Source organism: Osmia bicornis, chromosome 6, assembly GCF_907164935.1.
Source record: "Osmia bicornis bicornis chromosome 6, iOsmBic2.1, whole genome shotgun sequence".
NCBI classification, from domain to species: Eukaryota; Metazoa; Arthropoda; class Insecta; order Hymenoptera; family Megachilidae; genus Osmia; species Osmia bicornis.
In genome coordinates this window covers 3,830,576-3,846,273 of record NC_060221.1, presented here as the reverse complement: position 1 = coordinate 3,846,273, position 15,698 = coordinate 3,830,576, and the positions used below count along the sequence as shown (strand labels likewise).

General features: G+C 29.6%; 4 protein-coding genes across 5 annotated transcripts; 2 read left to right on the top strand and 2 right to left on the bottom strand.

Moving 5' to 3' along the window:
* Window positions 1–468: 468 nt before the first annotated feature.
* LOC114874598 (probable actin-related protein 2/3 complex subunit 2) lies at window positions 469–3,016 on the top strand. The gene is made up of 7 exons (XM_029184027.2): window positions 469–693; window positions 1,017–1,110; window positions 1,223–1,322; window positions 1,409–1,610; window positions 1,683–1,903; window positions 2,000–2,201; window positions 2,299–3,016. The coding sequence occupies exons 1-7, from the start codon at window positions 620–622 to the stop codon at window positions 2,324–2,326; spliced, it is 921 nt and encodes a 306-aa protein (XP_029039860.1). The 5' UTR covers window positions 469–619; the 3' UTR covers window positions 2,327–3,016.
* A 399-nt stretch (window positions 3,017–3,415) lies between these two features.
* LOC114874600 (transmembrane inner ear expressed protein) lies at window positions 3,416–4,318 on the top strand. Of its 2 annotated transcripts, XM_029184031.2 has the most exons (3): window positions 3,416–3,495; window positions 3,594–3,954; window positions 4,041–4,318. In XM_029184031.2, the coding sequence occupies exons 2-3, from the start codon at window positions 3,603–3,605 to the stop codon at window positions 4,205–4,207; spliced, it is 519 nt and encodes a 172-aa protein (XP_029039864.1). In that variant the 5' UTR covers window positions 3,416–3,495; window positions 3,594–3,602; the 3' UTR covers window positions 4,208–4,318. The 2 variants fall into 2 exon arrangements, with proteins under 2 accessions (XP_029039864.1, XP_029039863.1); XM_029184030.2 differs by having other exon boundaries at window positions 3,416–3,954.
* On the bottom strand, window positions 4,319–7,085 carry LOC114874599. The gene is made up of 2 exons (XM_029184028.2): window positions 6,686–7,085; window positions 4,319–6,472 (listed from the first exon to the last, which is right to left on the bottom strand). Exons 1-2 carry the CDS (start codon window positions 7,083–7,085, stop codon window positions 6,165–6,167), a joined length of 708 nt encoding a protein of 235 aa, XP_029039861.1. The 3' UTR covers window positions 4,319–6,164.
* Window positions 6,995–15,541, bottom strand: LOC114874597 (S-adenosylmethionine decarboxylase proenzyme). The gene is made up of 6 exons (XM_029184026.2): window positions 15,234–15,541; window positions 10,640–10,726; window positions 8,564–8,690; window positions 7,877–7,979; window positions 7,482–7,765; window positions 6,995–7,394 (listed from the first exon to the last, which is right to left on the bottom strand). Exons 1-6 carry the CDS (start codon window positions 15,362–15,364, stop codon window positions 7,092–7,094), a joined length of 1,035 nt encoding a protein of 344 aa, XP_029039859.1. The 5' UTR covers window positions 15,365–15,541; the 3' UTR covers window positions 6,995–7,091.
* Window positions 15,542–15,698: the final 157 nt, after the last annotated feature.

The window sequence follows — 15,698 nt, the reverse complement described above, 5'->3', positions numbered from 1 at the left end:
AGCGCTCTTTGTAATATATTTTCAATCCGTTAGTGGCGCAAATATCACATTTTTCTGATGATAAACTACTTACTGATTAGTTTCCGCATGTTCCCGATAGATGGCGTTCCCCTGTTTCGAAAAATCGATCGGTAAGTTGTTCAGTAGTTTGAGCCATTTTTGCATAGATGGCGCTAGGATTGAATTTTAAATATTTTAATTTATGGCGGTCTTTTTAAATCATAAGTTTGTGAATATAAGTTTGTCAAACAATTATTTAAATAATTTTCTGATCTTGTGCTGATTTTAACTGATTTCTAAAAAATAGAATCGAAGGTAGTCAAAACTGTTTTCAGATAGGAGTGCCAGGTATAGAAGAAAAGGGATTGGTAAAACTTGCACGACTATAATACTAACTGTGCTCTGTATGTACAAACCTATCCTCACCTCGGGGTGTCTGAGACCCTAAAAATCATGACCCATCGAAAAGAAAAGTTATGTTCAGTCTTTTTGTATCTGTAGTCACTGCTTTCAGAGAAAAGATTAGAAATTAGTCAGTATCGTGTATATGGTTATACTTCTGAAGAGATTAGCATTTGGTGGATTGTAACGTTACAATTAATTAATACAATATATAATAATGATCTTGTTAGAGATACATAACAGAATACTAGAGGAAACGTTAACTAATAAAATAAAAAATGCTTTGTCAGGGTAAGTAAAACGTTTCCTTTTTTAAGTTTCAGATGTTTTACATATTTCTAAGATAAAAGTTAGAGATTACAAAGTTTGGGCGGTGTCCGTTTTAAATATTAATAATTTTCGTTTATTATAATATGAGGAAATTCGTTCCAGTTAAGCACATATAAGTCCCTGTTCAAGTTAAGGCAAAGGTTTTAAACTCAACAATATTTATTTGTATTATGTCAAACAATTTTTATGACATCTATTATGCTTGATTCTTTAACTACTAATAAGAGTATTCTGATAGCAAATATATGCTTTTTATTTAATAACTAATTGTTTTTTTTTTTCAGTCACAAGCCAGAATCTACAGACGTTGTTATAGCAGATTTTGATGGAGTTTTATTTCATATTTCTAACTTAAGCGGTGATAAGTCAAAAATTAGAGTAAGTGCAAATAGAGTATAAATAATTTTCTCTACATAATAAGTTATTTGTAGTACAATAACCTCTGTAATATATTTGATTATATTTTGTTAATGTATCTAATTTTTAATAGATAAGTATTTTACTTAAATTTTATAAACAATTACAAGAACATGGAGCTGATGAATTACTTAAACGTGAATATGGCTCTTATCTGATAGCTCCTGAAAGTGGTAAGTAATTCAAATGTGAAACCATCAGATATGTATAATTATTCTATATGTAGTTATCTAAATAAATTTGTTATTTCTCTTCTTAGGCTACAATGTTTCTGTATTAATAGATTTGGAAAATTTGCCAGATGATTGGGAATCATTGGTTAAGAAAATTGCACTTTTAAAAAGACATTGTTTTGCTAGTGTTTTTGAAAAGTATTTTGACTTTCAAGAAGAGTATTATGATTCACCAGGTACACAGTTACAGAAGAGGGCAGTCATTCAATATAGAGATAAAGAAACAATGTAAGAGCATTCTTTCATCCTATAATGAAGCATAGTATAAGTAAAGAATAAAAACATATATTTCATATTAAGGTATGTTGAAGCTAAAAGTGATAGAGTGACAGTGGTATTTAGCACAATATTTAAAGATGAAGATGATATGGTTATTGGAAAATTATTTATGCAAGAGTTGAAAGAAGGAAGGCGTGCAAGTCACACAGCTCCACAAGTTCTATTTAATCATCGCGAACCACCGCTCGAATTACAAGACTCTGAAGCAGCAGTTGGAGATTGCATTGGATACATTACATTTGGTAAATATTTTAGTCTGTAAGAATAAATAGAGTTGTACAAGAAATATATTAAAATCATATGTTTATCTCTTACTTTTATCCTTTCTATTTTTATAGTACTATTTCCAAGACATACAAACAGGGAAGCTCGTAATAATACCATTGACTTAATACACATGTTTAGAAATTACTTGCACTATCATATTAAATGTAGTAAAGTATACATTCATTCAAGAATGCGCACCAAAACCACAGACTTTTTAAAGGTATTAAATCGAGCGAGGTCTCAGTCGAAAAATACTGAAAAGAAGACAATTACGTAAGTATATATTTCAAAACTATTACTCGTTGGAATTTCGTGAATATGCTACGTTTCCTGTGAACATTTTTATATTTAAAAATGTTATATTTTACAGGGGTCGAACGTTCATTAGAAAGGAATGAGTGCAAACGTAAAGTTACATTCCTAATATTGTTTTACTACAGGATAAATGACAGAAGATTCATTTATCTTTATAGATTTGCTAGAATCTCATTGATTTTCTGGCAAAACATATTGTTTGTAATGGAAGGTTTTAACCCATAAAATTAATGAGTTAGAAACTTCCGGTATTTGAGTTTTATCACTCATTGTCTCTAAACAGTACAATGTTCTGTAGAGAAGACTATATTGCTGTAAACATACTCGAATTGTTATATATGCAGCAACGAATGCATGATTAAAAAGTCATTTTATATTGAAATTCTTAAAGTAATGCTACAAGAATACACATAAAGTCTTCAGAGAAATCAGGGAATATACTATAAACGAAGTTAAGAGTTTATCTTCTGTTCCACTATTTCTGTACGTGAAAAGTACTGTTAACCTCAGAATATGTACAATTGCATGTTCTGTTTCTTTTTAAAGCATAAATGTATTTTGTGTTTATTCATTTTACGAAAATTATTTTCTATTTAGGTCCACGTATAACGAAAAATAAAAGTAAAAAAAAACGCGTGGATGTTATAAACTAATACATTGATATATCATTTGTATGTTTAACATAGCACTGTGTTTTTGGATAAATTATTTTTATTGTCCATACTCTTATTAACGTATAATTATTGTAAAATAATAAAAGTATTAATTCTGTACAATAGGTAAAATAATTATGAAACCTGTGTTCATATTAGTTGAGGAATACTTATCTAGCTTTATTACGAGAATAATTAACGTTATTGATTTGTAAATCGTAAATGATTGTAAGGGTTGGATTAGGACGCAAACAAGGGTGTGCCAGATGACTGGTATTCATTAATAACCACACCCTTTTATTTAACACTGCCGCGAAAGCTACAGTATGTGTCTCTTACAGTTTCAGTGAGAAGTGTTCTTTTAGATAGAGTATACTGCAATATCTTTTCCAAAACTTTGTTATAATAATTGTTTTTATACTTACTTTATAATTAAATGAATTTGAACTTTTCAATGTTAGTACAAATTTTGTAGTATTCAGACTAATGTGTACTATAAATTGCCATCGAATTTTTATCATAATTAAAAGCCTACACTCTTTATGATGTGTTGTTAATACAGTATTTTAAGTAAAACATATCGTTAATCATACTTAAAGGTACAATTATATATTATTTTAAATATCCTTTTTTTTTTACTACTTCATCAAATTTATTTGAAACAAATAAAACTTATTAAACAACTAAAATTTTTCAGTTACTTATTATGAAGAAAATGGATGAGGCAACTATCACATCGATTTTGTCTTCCTCATCTTTTTCACCATGTTCGCCTAATGAAATAGCTATACGTCCAGGAGACTGTGTCGAAGGTGGTGTTGAAGAATGGTTAGAAGATGAAGCATTACCAGGGTTTCGTGTTTGGCAACTTGCTGGCATTATTCTTTCTATCTTACTTAGTGTACTCATTGGACTTTGTTGTTGCTTTCGATTTAGAGTACCACGAACTAAGCAAGAAATAGAAGCTGATTATGTTAGAAAGAAGATAACAAAAAGCTTTAGACATGAATTATCCAAAATTAGTAATACAGAAATGGACGATATGGATTTGAAGAAAGGTAAAGAAACACTGCTTAAAAAGTGATATCAGTATACAGAAATGTTAATTACTCTTAATAAATATACTTTTTTTATCTATTATTAGCGTTATGTAAAATCCAAAATAAGTTTGAGATGGAAAGTCATGAAGTCCAGAGGGATCAAGAAACAACTTACGAAAGTATACATGGATTAAGATCAAGATTCAGTGCAATGTTCAACAGGATTCACTTCACTAAAGAAGAACATATTAATACTGATACTATAATTTAGTTAATTTACAGGGATAAAATTAACTACTATATGTATTTAATTCCAAATAATTAAGTTCTGTTGAATGTAATAGAATTGAAGAAACAATACATAAGTAAATTCTATACAATATTAAGTGACTAAATATAATCTTTATTTCATGATTAAAATACAGAAATCAAGTCACCTTACATGCAACAATAATCTATAGCAAAAGATAATACACTTTGGAAAGCACTTAATGGGACTATGATGTATATTACCTACCACATTATGCTTTATTCGTTTATATAATTAGCCGGTTAGTACTGTTAAAAGTGCAGATTTTTTGTTACTATCATTAAATCAAATAACTTTTTATAAATTATATGCAATGTAAGTGAAAAGAAGAGAAAATTATAGTACAAACTTTATACGATCGTTAATGACTAAAGATAATTGTTATATATTTTTTAATGATATTGTTAACATCATTCTTGCGCTTATGCAGTCAAACATTATTTACATAAGAACCAAAGTCATTTAGATGAGCTACAATTCTTATTGTCTCTCTCTATCTTTCTTTCTCTTTACCTCCTTTTTGAAAAATCAAATATTCTTATACTTTACTGCATATTCTGATAATTATAAAATTGTGCTTTATAACAATGATAAAATAACAAGTTCTGGAAATATAAAATAAAACATAATGGAATGTACGTACTCATAAAAAAACATTTATTGTTCAATAAATATAAAATTAATAGTATAACTGCAAAACTAAATCAAACATACATTTGTAGAGAGTATCACGGACAAGAATAAACTAGCAAAAAAGAGATAACAAAATGTCAATGTTATTGATAAAAATCTGAAAACTCAAGAATATAAATTAAGAAAAAAAAAAGTAAAACTCATCTAATCGTTCTTTTTAATATGAATTTGTTTGCAAATATAAATTATATTTCTCACAGAGAAATAAAATTTTGTAGAAGAAACATGACGTCATATACACATCGCTCACACAACGCTATACACGCACGCATATAGGAATGATTTGATTAATCATAGTACCTTAACTACTTTAATGCTTCTTCCATTTCAGAAAATGAATCTAAATCAATTTAATAAAGAAATCTAGATTCTTAATCTATATTTTTTTACGTTGTACAACACCAACTGGTGTATTATTTTCATATTTTTAATAATATCACATATAGTAGTTATTCACATGGAATATTTTAATTATATTTTGATGTACGCATTAAAAAGTCTAATATTTTCAGAAACTCGTATGGACCAATAAGACTTTTCTTTTGTAAATAACATCCAATTAAGAACATTATGGATGTTTAATATTTAAAAACCAGAGGAAATATATTTAACTAATTAATGAGTTTTCCATTTAAAAAAATGTTTCTTTTTAATCTGCTTGTATATATCTACTTCTTTAAAAGAAGTAATTTAACAGAAGTTTTTTGATCGCTATTGTTTCTCATTAGATCCATACTGTAACTTGATTTTTGATTTTAGTATAATAAATTTCTATAAGTAATACCGCTATAAGGGGGCGAGATTGTAATAGAATTGTTCATTTGGAGCAAAAGGTATGTGGTTTCGTTCTACTTATAAATTAGCAAACAGTAGGAAAAAGCTTCACGGACTAGAGGATCCAATAAAATCATAATATACAATATACACATTATTCAAAAAGAATTTCAAATGATTGTATATTGTGCAAAAAGATTTTCATAAAGTGAAAGAACTACTTATGCTTTTTTTAAATCTACCTGCATGCGTTCTTTCGGTACATTCCTATTTATAGTAACAAAGAGGTACAGACTGATTGACATATAAGTGTAACAATGACAGGATACCTCTAATTGATGAAGATTGGGAACTCACTACGAGGTAAGAGGTTTTCAATAGAATTTTAGCATTTAATTGCGCTACAAGACCACTAGCAACGATTATGCTAAATGGCCATTTAAGCGTACCTTCACGAGATTTTATTTCTCCACCATGAGAATTTCATTTTCGGGCTTAAGTACTGAAAGCTGATCACCGTTTGCGGAATCAACGACAATATTGGTAAGAAGTTTCCACATGTACGACTTTTTGGTTCATCGTCTAGCGATTCTGTTACAGGCTCGCTCATAATATTATGATGAGGCGTGGAATACGGATACGGTGTTGAAAGTGGATTACAAGTAATATGTACCTCCCCCATGTTCCATTTATTTTTAGTATCACTCGAGTCGTTTCCTTGAGTTGTTTCCAAAAGACATGAGAAAGGTACCTTTTTATCTGTGGAGGTGATGGAACAATTAGAAATATTAATTACACGATTTTCGGATGCTGAAACATTAGTTTTACGATGATTAAGCGCTGAATGATCTAATACAAAGTTTGATAAATTCATAGATTTTAAAGATGCTTTTCTATAGACTTTTGATCGTGTGAGGGGTTTGATTGTTAATTGTGGTGACGATACTGATCGTACAGAGTAAGGATTAGTACCTCTATTAACATCCATATGGTTCTGCGTAAGGTGCGAATCACTACTATTTGTATTTAAGCACTTATTTTTTATAGATACATCGGGATTAATGGATTCGGGTGTGGATGTAATTACTGGATTCGTGGGTTGTGTAATATTTGACACAATATTTCCTTGGGTAATTACAGAATTTTGTATAGTGCACTCGTTAGATTTTCTTTCATTATTATCTTTTATATATTGAGTAGATACAAGATCATGGTTTTTGTAAATACTTGCAGGTTTTAATATACGTATTATAGATTGATTATTATATTTCTTTGCTTCATTTATGGAATTGGATAAAGATAAAGAGGTTTGAGAAAGGTTTGTGCGCGCTTCATTTGTTCCTAACTGATTAGGATCGAATGAAGCGTCCATGAACCCTCAGCTTGGAAATCTTGAGTAAAATGCACAGGTCAAATCATAATTCTTGAAGCGGCAATATTGAACATCTGTACGCAACCAATCGCCAGAACATTTGAGATAATCAGTTTGCTCCAAATCACGTGGACAACTAGCAGCTATTGATTCTTTGTTAGCAAAGATAGTAACAACGAATTTTTGTGGTTTAAAAGTATTCAGCACACGTCGTATTATTTCCTCGTACGATGTTTCTGGAATGTTACTCTCAAATGAAACATAGGAAAATTCTGGTTCTGGTGTAATGTGAATAGTCATGTAATTTCCCTGTAAAATATTATTATTTGTACATGGGACACACTAATTGGAATTAATAAAGATGCAAATTAGCCAATTTTTAACAGAATTACTTACACTTTTAGATACTCCGTTCATTGAATATCCACACGGTTCAAACAAAAAATCGTCTATAATCATATTTGGAATAAGTTTATCAATTCCTGACTTCTGAGTTGCTTCATCTGCTGAAGAGCATACTTCTCTAGTGAAAAGAGCCATTACTTCTGGGTCCAAATGAGTCATGAGGATTTCTAAAGTTTGATCTGGTTCTGAAGGTTCATCTACTGATTTTTCTCTGTTTAAAGTATATAAGTACCAACAATCTGAATCTACAGAGCCCAGACAATAGGCTTCCCCATCTAAAAGAAAGAAAATGTGTCAATTAAATTTTATTTGACAATTTTTCTTTGTAATAATCATATCCATTACAGTGAAACTTAGATGTATGTAATATGAAAAAACATAATTACCAGGAAAGAATGTATCTAGCAAAGCAACTTCTTCTTCAAATGCTTGATGCGGGGATATCTGTAACTCCGGTTTTTTATAATTTTTTCGTGAATAAAATACATTCTGAAACAATTATGTCAATATAGTATAAATTTCTTCTGGTTTCATTTCTATTTTTTTTCTTTTTACCAAAGAAATGAATGGTTTAATCATAGAATAGTTAAAATAAAAGTAACTGGAACATATACAAATAAAGTAACATAGGAGATACTAAATTTGAAATGATTTTGGACAAATGTATTTCATGTATAGTATCATGGGTAAGAGAGATCAATAAACCAAGAGGTAGAGATGTATCCTGTATACTAGAGGTTTCCTATATATAGACATCACTTATCCATGCACTAGGTCAAGTTATATAGCTAAGTACTTTCAACTTCAATTGGTTTACAGTAAGTGATAATTGTTGTAAGCAACAATTATAAATATTATATACATATATGTATATTTATACTGTACTGTACTTGAATAGAACAATAAGTGTTACCAAAATTGATATTTTTAACCAACTGATGTTTTAACATAAAAATATTAACTGGCTGCTCAACTGAAAGAAAATCTTACCTAAAAGGATTACTTAATACAATTGAATCAATAATAAAGCAATTAATAATACAAAGTAAACAGTAATAAGACAAACTGTATACCTCCACTTCTTCGTATCCAGTATATTCTTTGACAAGCTCTAAAAGGGGTTCCAAACATTGAAGTGGTGTAGTTGTACCACATGTTTTCAATATAAGTCTGCGCTTTGATAGGAACATACTGCTCTCACTGTAAAATAACAATTTATATTTATATAGTATTTAACTATGTCAATATTGTTTTTTCTTATATAATATTGTAATATTTTGTATAATTTATATTATAAATATATAAGCAAATAAAAAGTATGCAAAAATATGAATGAATTTAAATGAATATTAAATTATGTTAATTTCTATGCATATAATCTATTAACATATTTATTTAAATTTAAATATAAAAACTTCCTGCTAATTTTCATTGTTAAAAGCTATTAAATTTTAGAAGGAATTTTAAACAATTTTAACGAATCTTTATTTACATAGGCCAATGTTTCAAATTCAGCTAAAAAGTTTACGTTATTACGTCTTCTCGTATGACATCATCGTTAATCAATATTTCAGAATAATGACGGATAAAATACACGTTTAGTTTCTAAAATCTACAATTTATTATGTCTTCCCTATCGAATATATTACTCTCAAGGCTAGTGATAAAGAATTACAGAAAAAGCATAAATATAGTTTCAATAAACATAAGTTGAAAGAAACTATGGTTGAAAAAAAAATTTCAAGCATTTTATTAAAAATCATTTTGATCCTTTCACACATGTTTTTGGTGCAAATAATGGATCGAAGGTTATCAAAGAATGAAGGATATTAAAAGACATTTATTTGGCTTCTACTGTAAAATTATTTTTAGCTTGAGATTTAGATGGTATTACGCGTGGATACAGGGAAGTGAAAATTTTGCAAATGCATCTAACATTGTAAATATTAAATAAAAAATACGATTTTATAGTTACATTAATGTATAAAGAAAGGAAATATTCAATTGCAATTGTCAAATCATCATCCTTTGATTTTTCTTTTCATCAGCACGTGATTTCTTAATCAATTTAAAATCTTTCCACATTTTAAATTGAAAGTATGCAAATAACGTAATTTTTTGCTAGAATATATTAAATACCCCATGGGGTTATCGGCAATATTTCGTATAAACATTGACCCTAGATTTTCTCCCTACAAATGCAAGATAAATGAAATACACGAAGCGGATTTATTAGTCGGAACGAAACGTGATGATAAGCGGCAGACAGATAAAACGGTAAAGTACAGTGACCATAGGCAAGATAATTGTGATATTGATTGGAAACGATAAAATACTGACTTTTTCTTTATCTACAAAGCTGAGTATTCAGCTTCAACGTTTCATTTCTTTTACATTTCCTGCAAAACAACAAATTTATTTTTTCAAAGTAAGAAACTTTCACCGTTTGAGTATAGAATTTCTTCGAACACTCTTTAGGGTACCTCGAAGACGACGATGTTAACTTTATTACAAAATTATTTTCTATTCTCTCTTATTACTTCATTGCTTAAATATAACTTCCAATCTTTTGTTTTAAAATATCGAGTCACGCTAGACACATTTGCAGCATTTAATTTTCGTTCTAATTATAATTTGTAAATCTGAAGATTGCCAAGGACAAGTTACAACCTCATGCATCCAATCAGTAAATAGCTAATTAAAAAGTATACAATTATTAAAAACAAGTATAATATACATATTACCTTTATAAAAAAAAATTTTTTACAAAGAATATACTTCCTATCTCGAACACATGATTTGTTAAGAGATGTAAACATATGTAATTGATATATGATTAAATTATTCACGCTAAATTAACGATGCATAGATTGATTCAACATATACAGCAGAGTTTAAGCCGATGATTCTTAACTTATTTTGGCCATCATACGTTAGAATGTTATTTTCTCATTTAAGTTTGCAGGTAATGTTATATATCTTTAAGGATTAAGTGAAGCCAAAAGAATAACAGAATCGCATAAGAGAGAAGCATAAAAGAAAGCGAGCATCAAGATACGAATAACTATTATGAACAATTTCAACAGATTCGAAATCCTCGTTGGTTGAAAACTAACGGGCTTAATGAAATATTTATATAATATCATTACCTGAGGACGTAAGCGTCCACTTGCTCGGTTCGGCAAATACTGATTATCTCACAACGAACGATCTTTAGTAACGACTGCCATTTCCATCTGAAAAAAGAAAACAATTCATGTTTACTAATCCTACGTTTCCATCGATTCAAGCCCACTCTATTTACGTTTGACTGTTGTACAAAACTGTGGTGCAAAATTGAGTCTATTATAAAATCGTATATCTCTGATGCTATAAAAGATAAAGAATAAAATAAAAATAAAATATAAAGATAGAGAAAAGATAATTAAAATCCAATCCAGTGATAAACGTTGACTCAATTCTGCTCCGTACGGTATGTGAACATATTATGTATAAATGTTTAAGACTCTATTGAAGGAGACGAAGAAAGTAATATGAGCTACACTGAAACGTAAATCGTCACCGATGAATATTTGCAACACCGATAACAGTCCGGCTGGGCTAGCCAAAATAAACAGAACGAATCTACAAACGAGTCAGCACTTACCAATGTTAGAACGAAGAGATTATTGTGGTTCCTGTGTATGAAGAATTGATAAGAAGAATTCCTTAAGTTATCCTTCTCAGATTTTAATAAACATTCGCGTGTTTATATAGATCCTGTTACGTGCTACGATGCCTTATTTCGATCTATCCACGCAATAAGCTACTGAACACTATTCCAATAATTATGCGATATTAAATTAAATTAAAATTATGAAAAGTTATCGCATGAATTGTAGTCTACATCTTCAATGAAGACTATTCGAGTGACCTACTTATCAGTGGGTCAAATGTGGGTACAACGTGTCCACAGAAGAGCGTGTATTTAAATTTCTACAGACAAAGAACTTAAACTTTTGGGAAATTTAAAGAAGACAGAGGTTCAGATTAGCCTTCGAAGATGCAGCCACGCAAGGCATTGGCAGTTCATTGCATGAAAGCTAGCATATATGATTAGCGATAAGACAAAAGAAGTCATGATTTAACTGAAAAACACAAGCCGTTAAACTTCAAACGAGCTTTTCGAAAAGGTGTGCATTGATGTGTCAGGCTTAAATTGACGGATTACCTTGGAATTTAAAATAAACATTGAGAAAAATGTTCGCGTACAAAGAAACATTCTCAACAGTTTTTTTCTAATTTACGTAATTCACAAATTTGTATACAACGAACTCTTCTTTTTATTCATTCAAAGCGACTCTACACCTATCATCTCTTTTCGATGATTTTAGCTTCGAGTCCCAAAATAATCTCAAATTCTAATCTCAAATTATAAAGTACCATTTTCCCGAGCATAATATTTAACTACAGATTACAATAGAATACAAGGGCTGCACGTGTTTTAATCGTTAGATATCAATTATTTTTATGATATACTCGAAATAGCTATAGATAAGTAATCAGATTAATTTATTTACGGGTTAAATTTGATCCCTTAAGACGGATCCTTTGATACAGGTTAAATTTGGCCTGTAATGATGTTATTATAATTGTATAGTGAATTTTAAATGTATACAGTGTCAATCATAGTAGGGGTCTCCAGGGAGAATGATGATGAAGGGAAACTGCCCCTCAGTATACAGAAGTCTGTGGCTCTATTAAATTTTATAATATTTAATCACTGTACAAGGGTTAATCAGTTGTTTAGAAACTTTTGGTGGATAAAGACTTGTGCTGCAAAAAAAGATTATAAGAAGAGAGTGTGCGGGAGTCTGATATCGGTAATAATCAAAGAACACGTTGAGATATGAAGCGTGAATTCTAAGAATATTTAAAATTACACAACTTCGTCGTCGTATTAACCAGGAAATCGGTTCCGACAAGCTAATGAAGTAAATGAAAAAAAGAGTTAGATAAGCAGTTCAATGAAGTGATGACTAGTTGAACGCGTTAACACGTTTTGATAGTTTGTTACCGAATTATCTACAACTGCTGACTATAAATTGTTTAATAATACAGAATTCATATAATCTAACCGTTTATACTATTTCAGGAAGATGAAAAAAATGAGGAAAAACGATTATTCAGTCTGAGGATATTATAATTAATACATTCCACGCATTTACGTTTAGATAAGATATTCTTGTTATTTGTATCAATTTTGCAAAATTTTAGCATTTTTTATATGCATTCAATAATGGATAATTATAGCACTATAAAATAATATTTTTCTATTGTAATACTATTTCTATTATAGTTAAATTTGTGTGATAAATACCAAAGAGATGTGTAAGGATCACGTGTCAAAGAAGATAAAATGATTTTCCTAATTCCACACTTTTATCTTTCTATTTTTCATTTTTCTCTTATCTTGAGAGCTTAGAAAAATTCTATTATATTTTTACCAGTTTCTCGACTATTTCAAATCGCTTTGTGTTATTTAAGAAAATTCTCACTTATATTATCAGTGATTATTTTTTTTATACAGCGAATTAACATTGTTATCAGTATTAACGATAAACCGTTGGTTTTAATCTACAAAATATTTCACACATATTTATTTTTCATGGAATAAAATACCGAATATGTATCAGTATTATTTCGGCCGCGAAAACGAAACGATCTACGTGTGTGAAAAAGAAAATGAAATTCAAATGTCAAATCTTAAAAATAAAATTTGTTTCTTCGTGGTGTCGAATTTTATTTGTTTTCTGTGAAAACGGAAACCGATATTTATTTTACGCGCGCGATGTGTAAATATTATATTTTATTTGTGCATAATAATTTACGCACTGCGTTTAATGATAGAATAACAAAACGTGTTAAAAGTAACAACAATGTATTAAATGTTTAATACTGATAATGTGAAATTGTGTACATATGTGTATTTATACGTGTTACGACCCGGTTTAAATTACGCGCCTGGAAGTTCGGCCATCTTTAATTGCTCATATCTTGAATACGTAGCCGCAGATTACAAAATGGTAACAAAATTATTCCATTTCTTCTAGTATTTTTTTAGCTGAGTAATGAAATAACTGATTATATAAAATAAAATGTTATTTTCTATATGAACTAATAATTTTACATGAAATATTAAATTAGTAATTTATTTCAGACAATTCTTATTTCTCTCAATTGGTTTTTGTAAAAATTATAATTGTCTAAAGCTAAATAATATATAAGTATTTTTCTTTTCTCGTTGAAGAGAATGGAAATAAAATAATTACCCTGACTATTTCATTATGTCTTCTTCTTTGTTCATAAAATATTTTTAAAGAATTTCTGTATATGATTTGATATGTGTAAATTGTACAAATATATTTTAAACAACTAGCGCTATGCGTTTCTCGAAAGTACTACGCTAAGTAATAATATGTGAAATTTGATAATAAAACACTAGGGAATTTTAATTAGATGTTGTGACTAAAAATAGCAAGAGATATTTATAAAATATTATAAGCTTTCAGAGGAAAGTTTAATTTATTTGCTCGTGAGAAAGTAATCGACGCGATGAGAACTGCCATTGGCGTTTATACTATCTACAACTCCCATGGTTTCAAATTTATCTACGAATTACATTATTTCGTTAAATAGACCTCTAATACATAATATATTCTGGAAGAATATTACTAATATCAGAATGATACCATAGACAAAAGCATTGTTTCACTTTGTGTATATGATATTCATTATCCTAATATCAAACCTTAACTACAGCCTACTATTATACAATTTTCATTTAACAGCATATTAAAACTATAATTCAATGATGTCGTAATATAATTGACTAAAACCAACGTGTTCTGGGTAAAATATAATAGTTGGTCATATTCAATTAAAAGAAAAGGAAAAAAGTATAAAGTATGTGTATTTGTAACACTGGTCATTCTCGAATCAATGTTTATTCCAAATGCTATTAAAATCCTAGAAAAAAGGGATAGCATCGGCGTTTATATCTATTTATATTCAATTTAAAATAAGGAGAAAAGTGATGTATATACACATCACAGTCACGTAGCCTCACTTTAAGCGCTCGGTATTACTGGAACAAGAAGGTGGGCGCATCGATCTTCGCCAAAAAACGCGACATATACACGCTACTGTACAATTCAATGTATTCAATATTAGTATGTCGTCGGATTACACCTTATTAACGAAATAATGGTTTTCTTTTCAACTAAACATTTGATGGAATGTTCAAGGATCGAATGAAAAGAAAATCACAATGACTTTCATGAAATATTAGAATTTCATAGTTGTCCCTTCCAAAAATTGACACACGTGAGAAATTAATTTTCAAGCAAGTGTTAGGTTAAGCACACTAATGATTATCAGAACATATCGCGAGGTACCGGCGATATACGATCATGGTTGCCAGGCCGGTTTTATTTGATCAAAACATTTATTTCAATTAAAGTACGTGTCATTAATAAATTGTTAAGATTTACGATACTTCGAATTATATTACGTTTTAGTAAATTAAATGCAATTTAAATAAAACTGAAAATCACGAAATTTTTACTAATTCCTCCATAGGGATACTATTATACGAGAATGAAAAATTATTCTAACATCCTATATGAATAAAGTATTTTTAATGAAAATATGGAATAGGATGGATAGCTAAATAGATTTTGAGGATTGAATGTTTTAACTTACTGTGGAATTTGCCTGAGATCGCCCTGCTTTCTGTTTATGCTATTGCTGCTTGTGAACCAAATCTCGAGCAGTTTCTCCACGCCTTCGAAGAATTGTACACTGTCGGCGGGGTCGTCTTTGGTAGTTGCCATCTTTTAGAGGCACTAAATTTGATTCACAATTACGATATATGTGAAAACAAGCAGAAATTGTTTCGTTGAGTTTGTGTTTCGCTCCAAATGTACGATGAACCACTCCTCTCAACGAACTTTGCTTTACTACTGAGAACAAGTGAACGAGCAATCATATTGGCGGTGATCTCTATCTTTCTCCTTCTATTTCGCGTGCGCAGTATAGTGACTTCTATCCTTCTATCTCTTTCTCTTTCGTGTGGCGTCCTTTTCTAATTGGACCACTAGCTAGACCAATCACATATCACATTTAACGCAGGCGCGGTCATATCATTACATTTCAAATAATACATAT

What these genes read in the sequence shown, in the direction of transcription:
- LOC114874598 (XM_029184027.2), top strand. Translation starts at nt 620, where the DNA reads ATGATCTTGTTAGAGATACATAACAGAATACTAGAGGAAACGTTAACT. An exon ending in TCTGATAGCTCCTGAAAGTG is followed by an intron (nt 1,323 to 1,408) that starts GTAAGTAATTCA and finishes TTCTCTTCTTAG; the next exon opens with GCTACAATGTTTCTGTATTA. An exon ending in CATTGGATACATTACATTTG is followed by an intron (nt 1,904 to 1,999) that starts GTAAATATTTTA and finishes CTATTTTTATAG; the next exon opens with TACTATTTCCAAGACATACA.
- LOC114874600 (XM_029184031.2), top strand. Translation starts at nt 3,603, where the DNA reads ATGAAGAAAATGGATGAGGCAACTATCACATCGATTTTGTCTTCCTCA. An exon ending in CGATATGGATTTGAAGAAAG is followed by an intron (nt 3,955 to 4,040) that starts GTAAAGAAACAC and finishes ATCTATTATTAG; the next exon opens with CGTTATGTAAAATCCAAAAT.
- LOC114874599 (XM_029184028.2), bottom strand. Translation starts at nt 7,085, where the DNA reads ATGGACGCTTCATTCGATCCTAATCAGTTAGGAACAAATGAAGCGCGC. An exon ending in CCATATGGATGTTAATAGAG is followed by an intron (nt 6,473 to 6,685) that starts GTACTAATCCTT and finishes TCACCTCCACAG; the next exon opens with ATAAAAAGGTACCTTTCTCA.
- LOC114874597 (XM_029184026.2), bottom strand. Translation starts at nt 15,364, where the DNA reads ATGGCAACTACCAAAGACGACCCCGCCGACAGTGTACAATTCTTCGAA. An exon ending in GATCTCAGGCAAATTCCACA is followed by an intron (nt 10,727 to 15,233) that starts GTAAGTTAAAAC and finishes TTCTTTTTTCAG; the next exon opens with ATGGAAATGGCAGTCGTTAC. An exon ending in GTGGACGCTTACGTCCTCAG is followed by an intron (nt 8,691 to 10,639) that starts GTAATGATATTA and finishes GTTATTTTACAG; the next exon opens with TGAGAGCAGTATGTTCCTAT.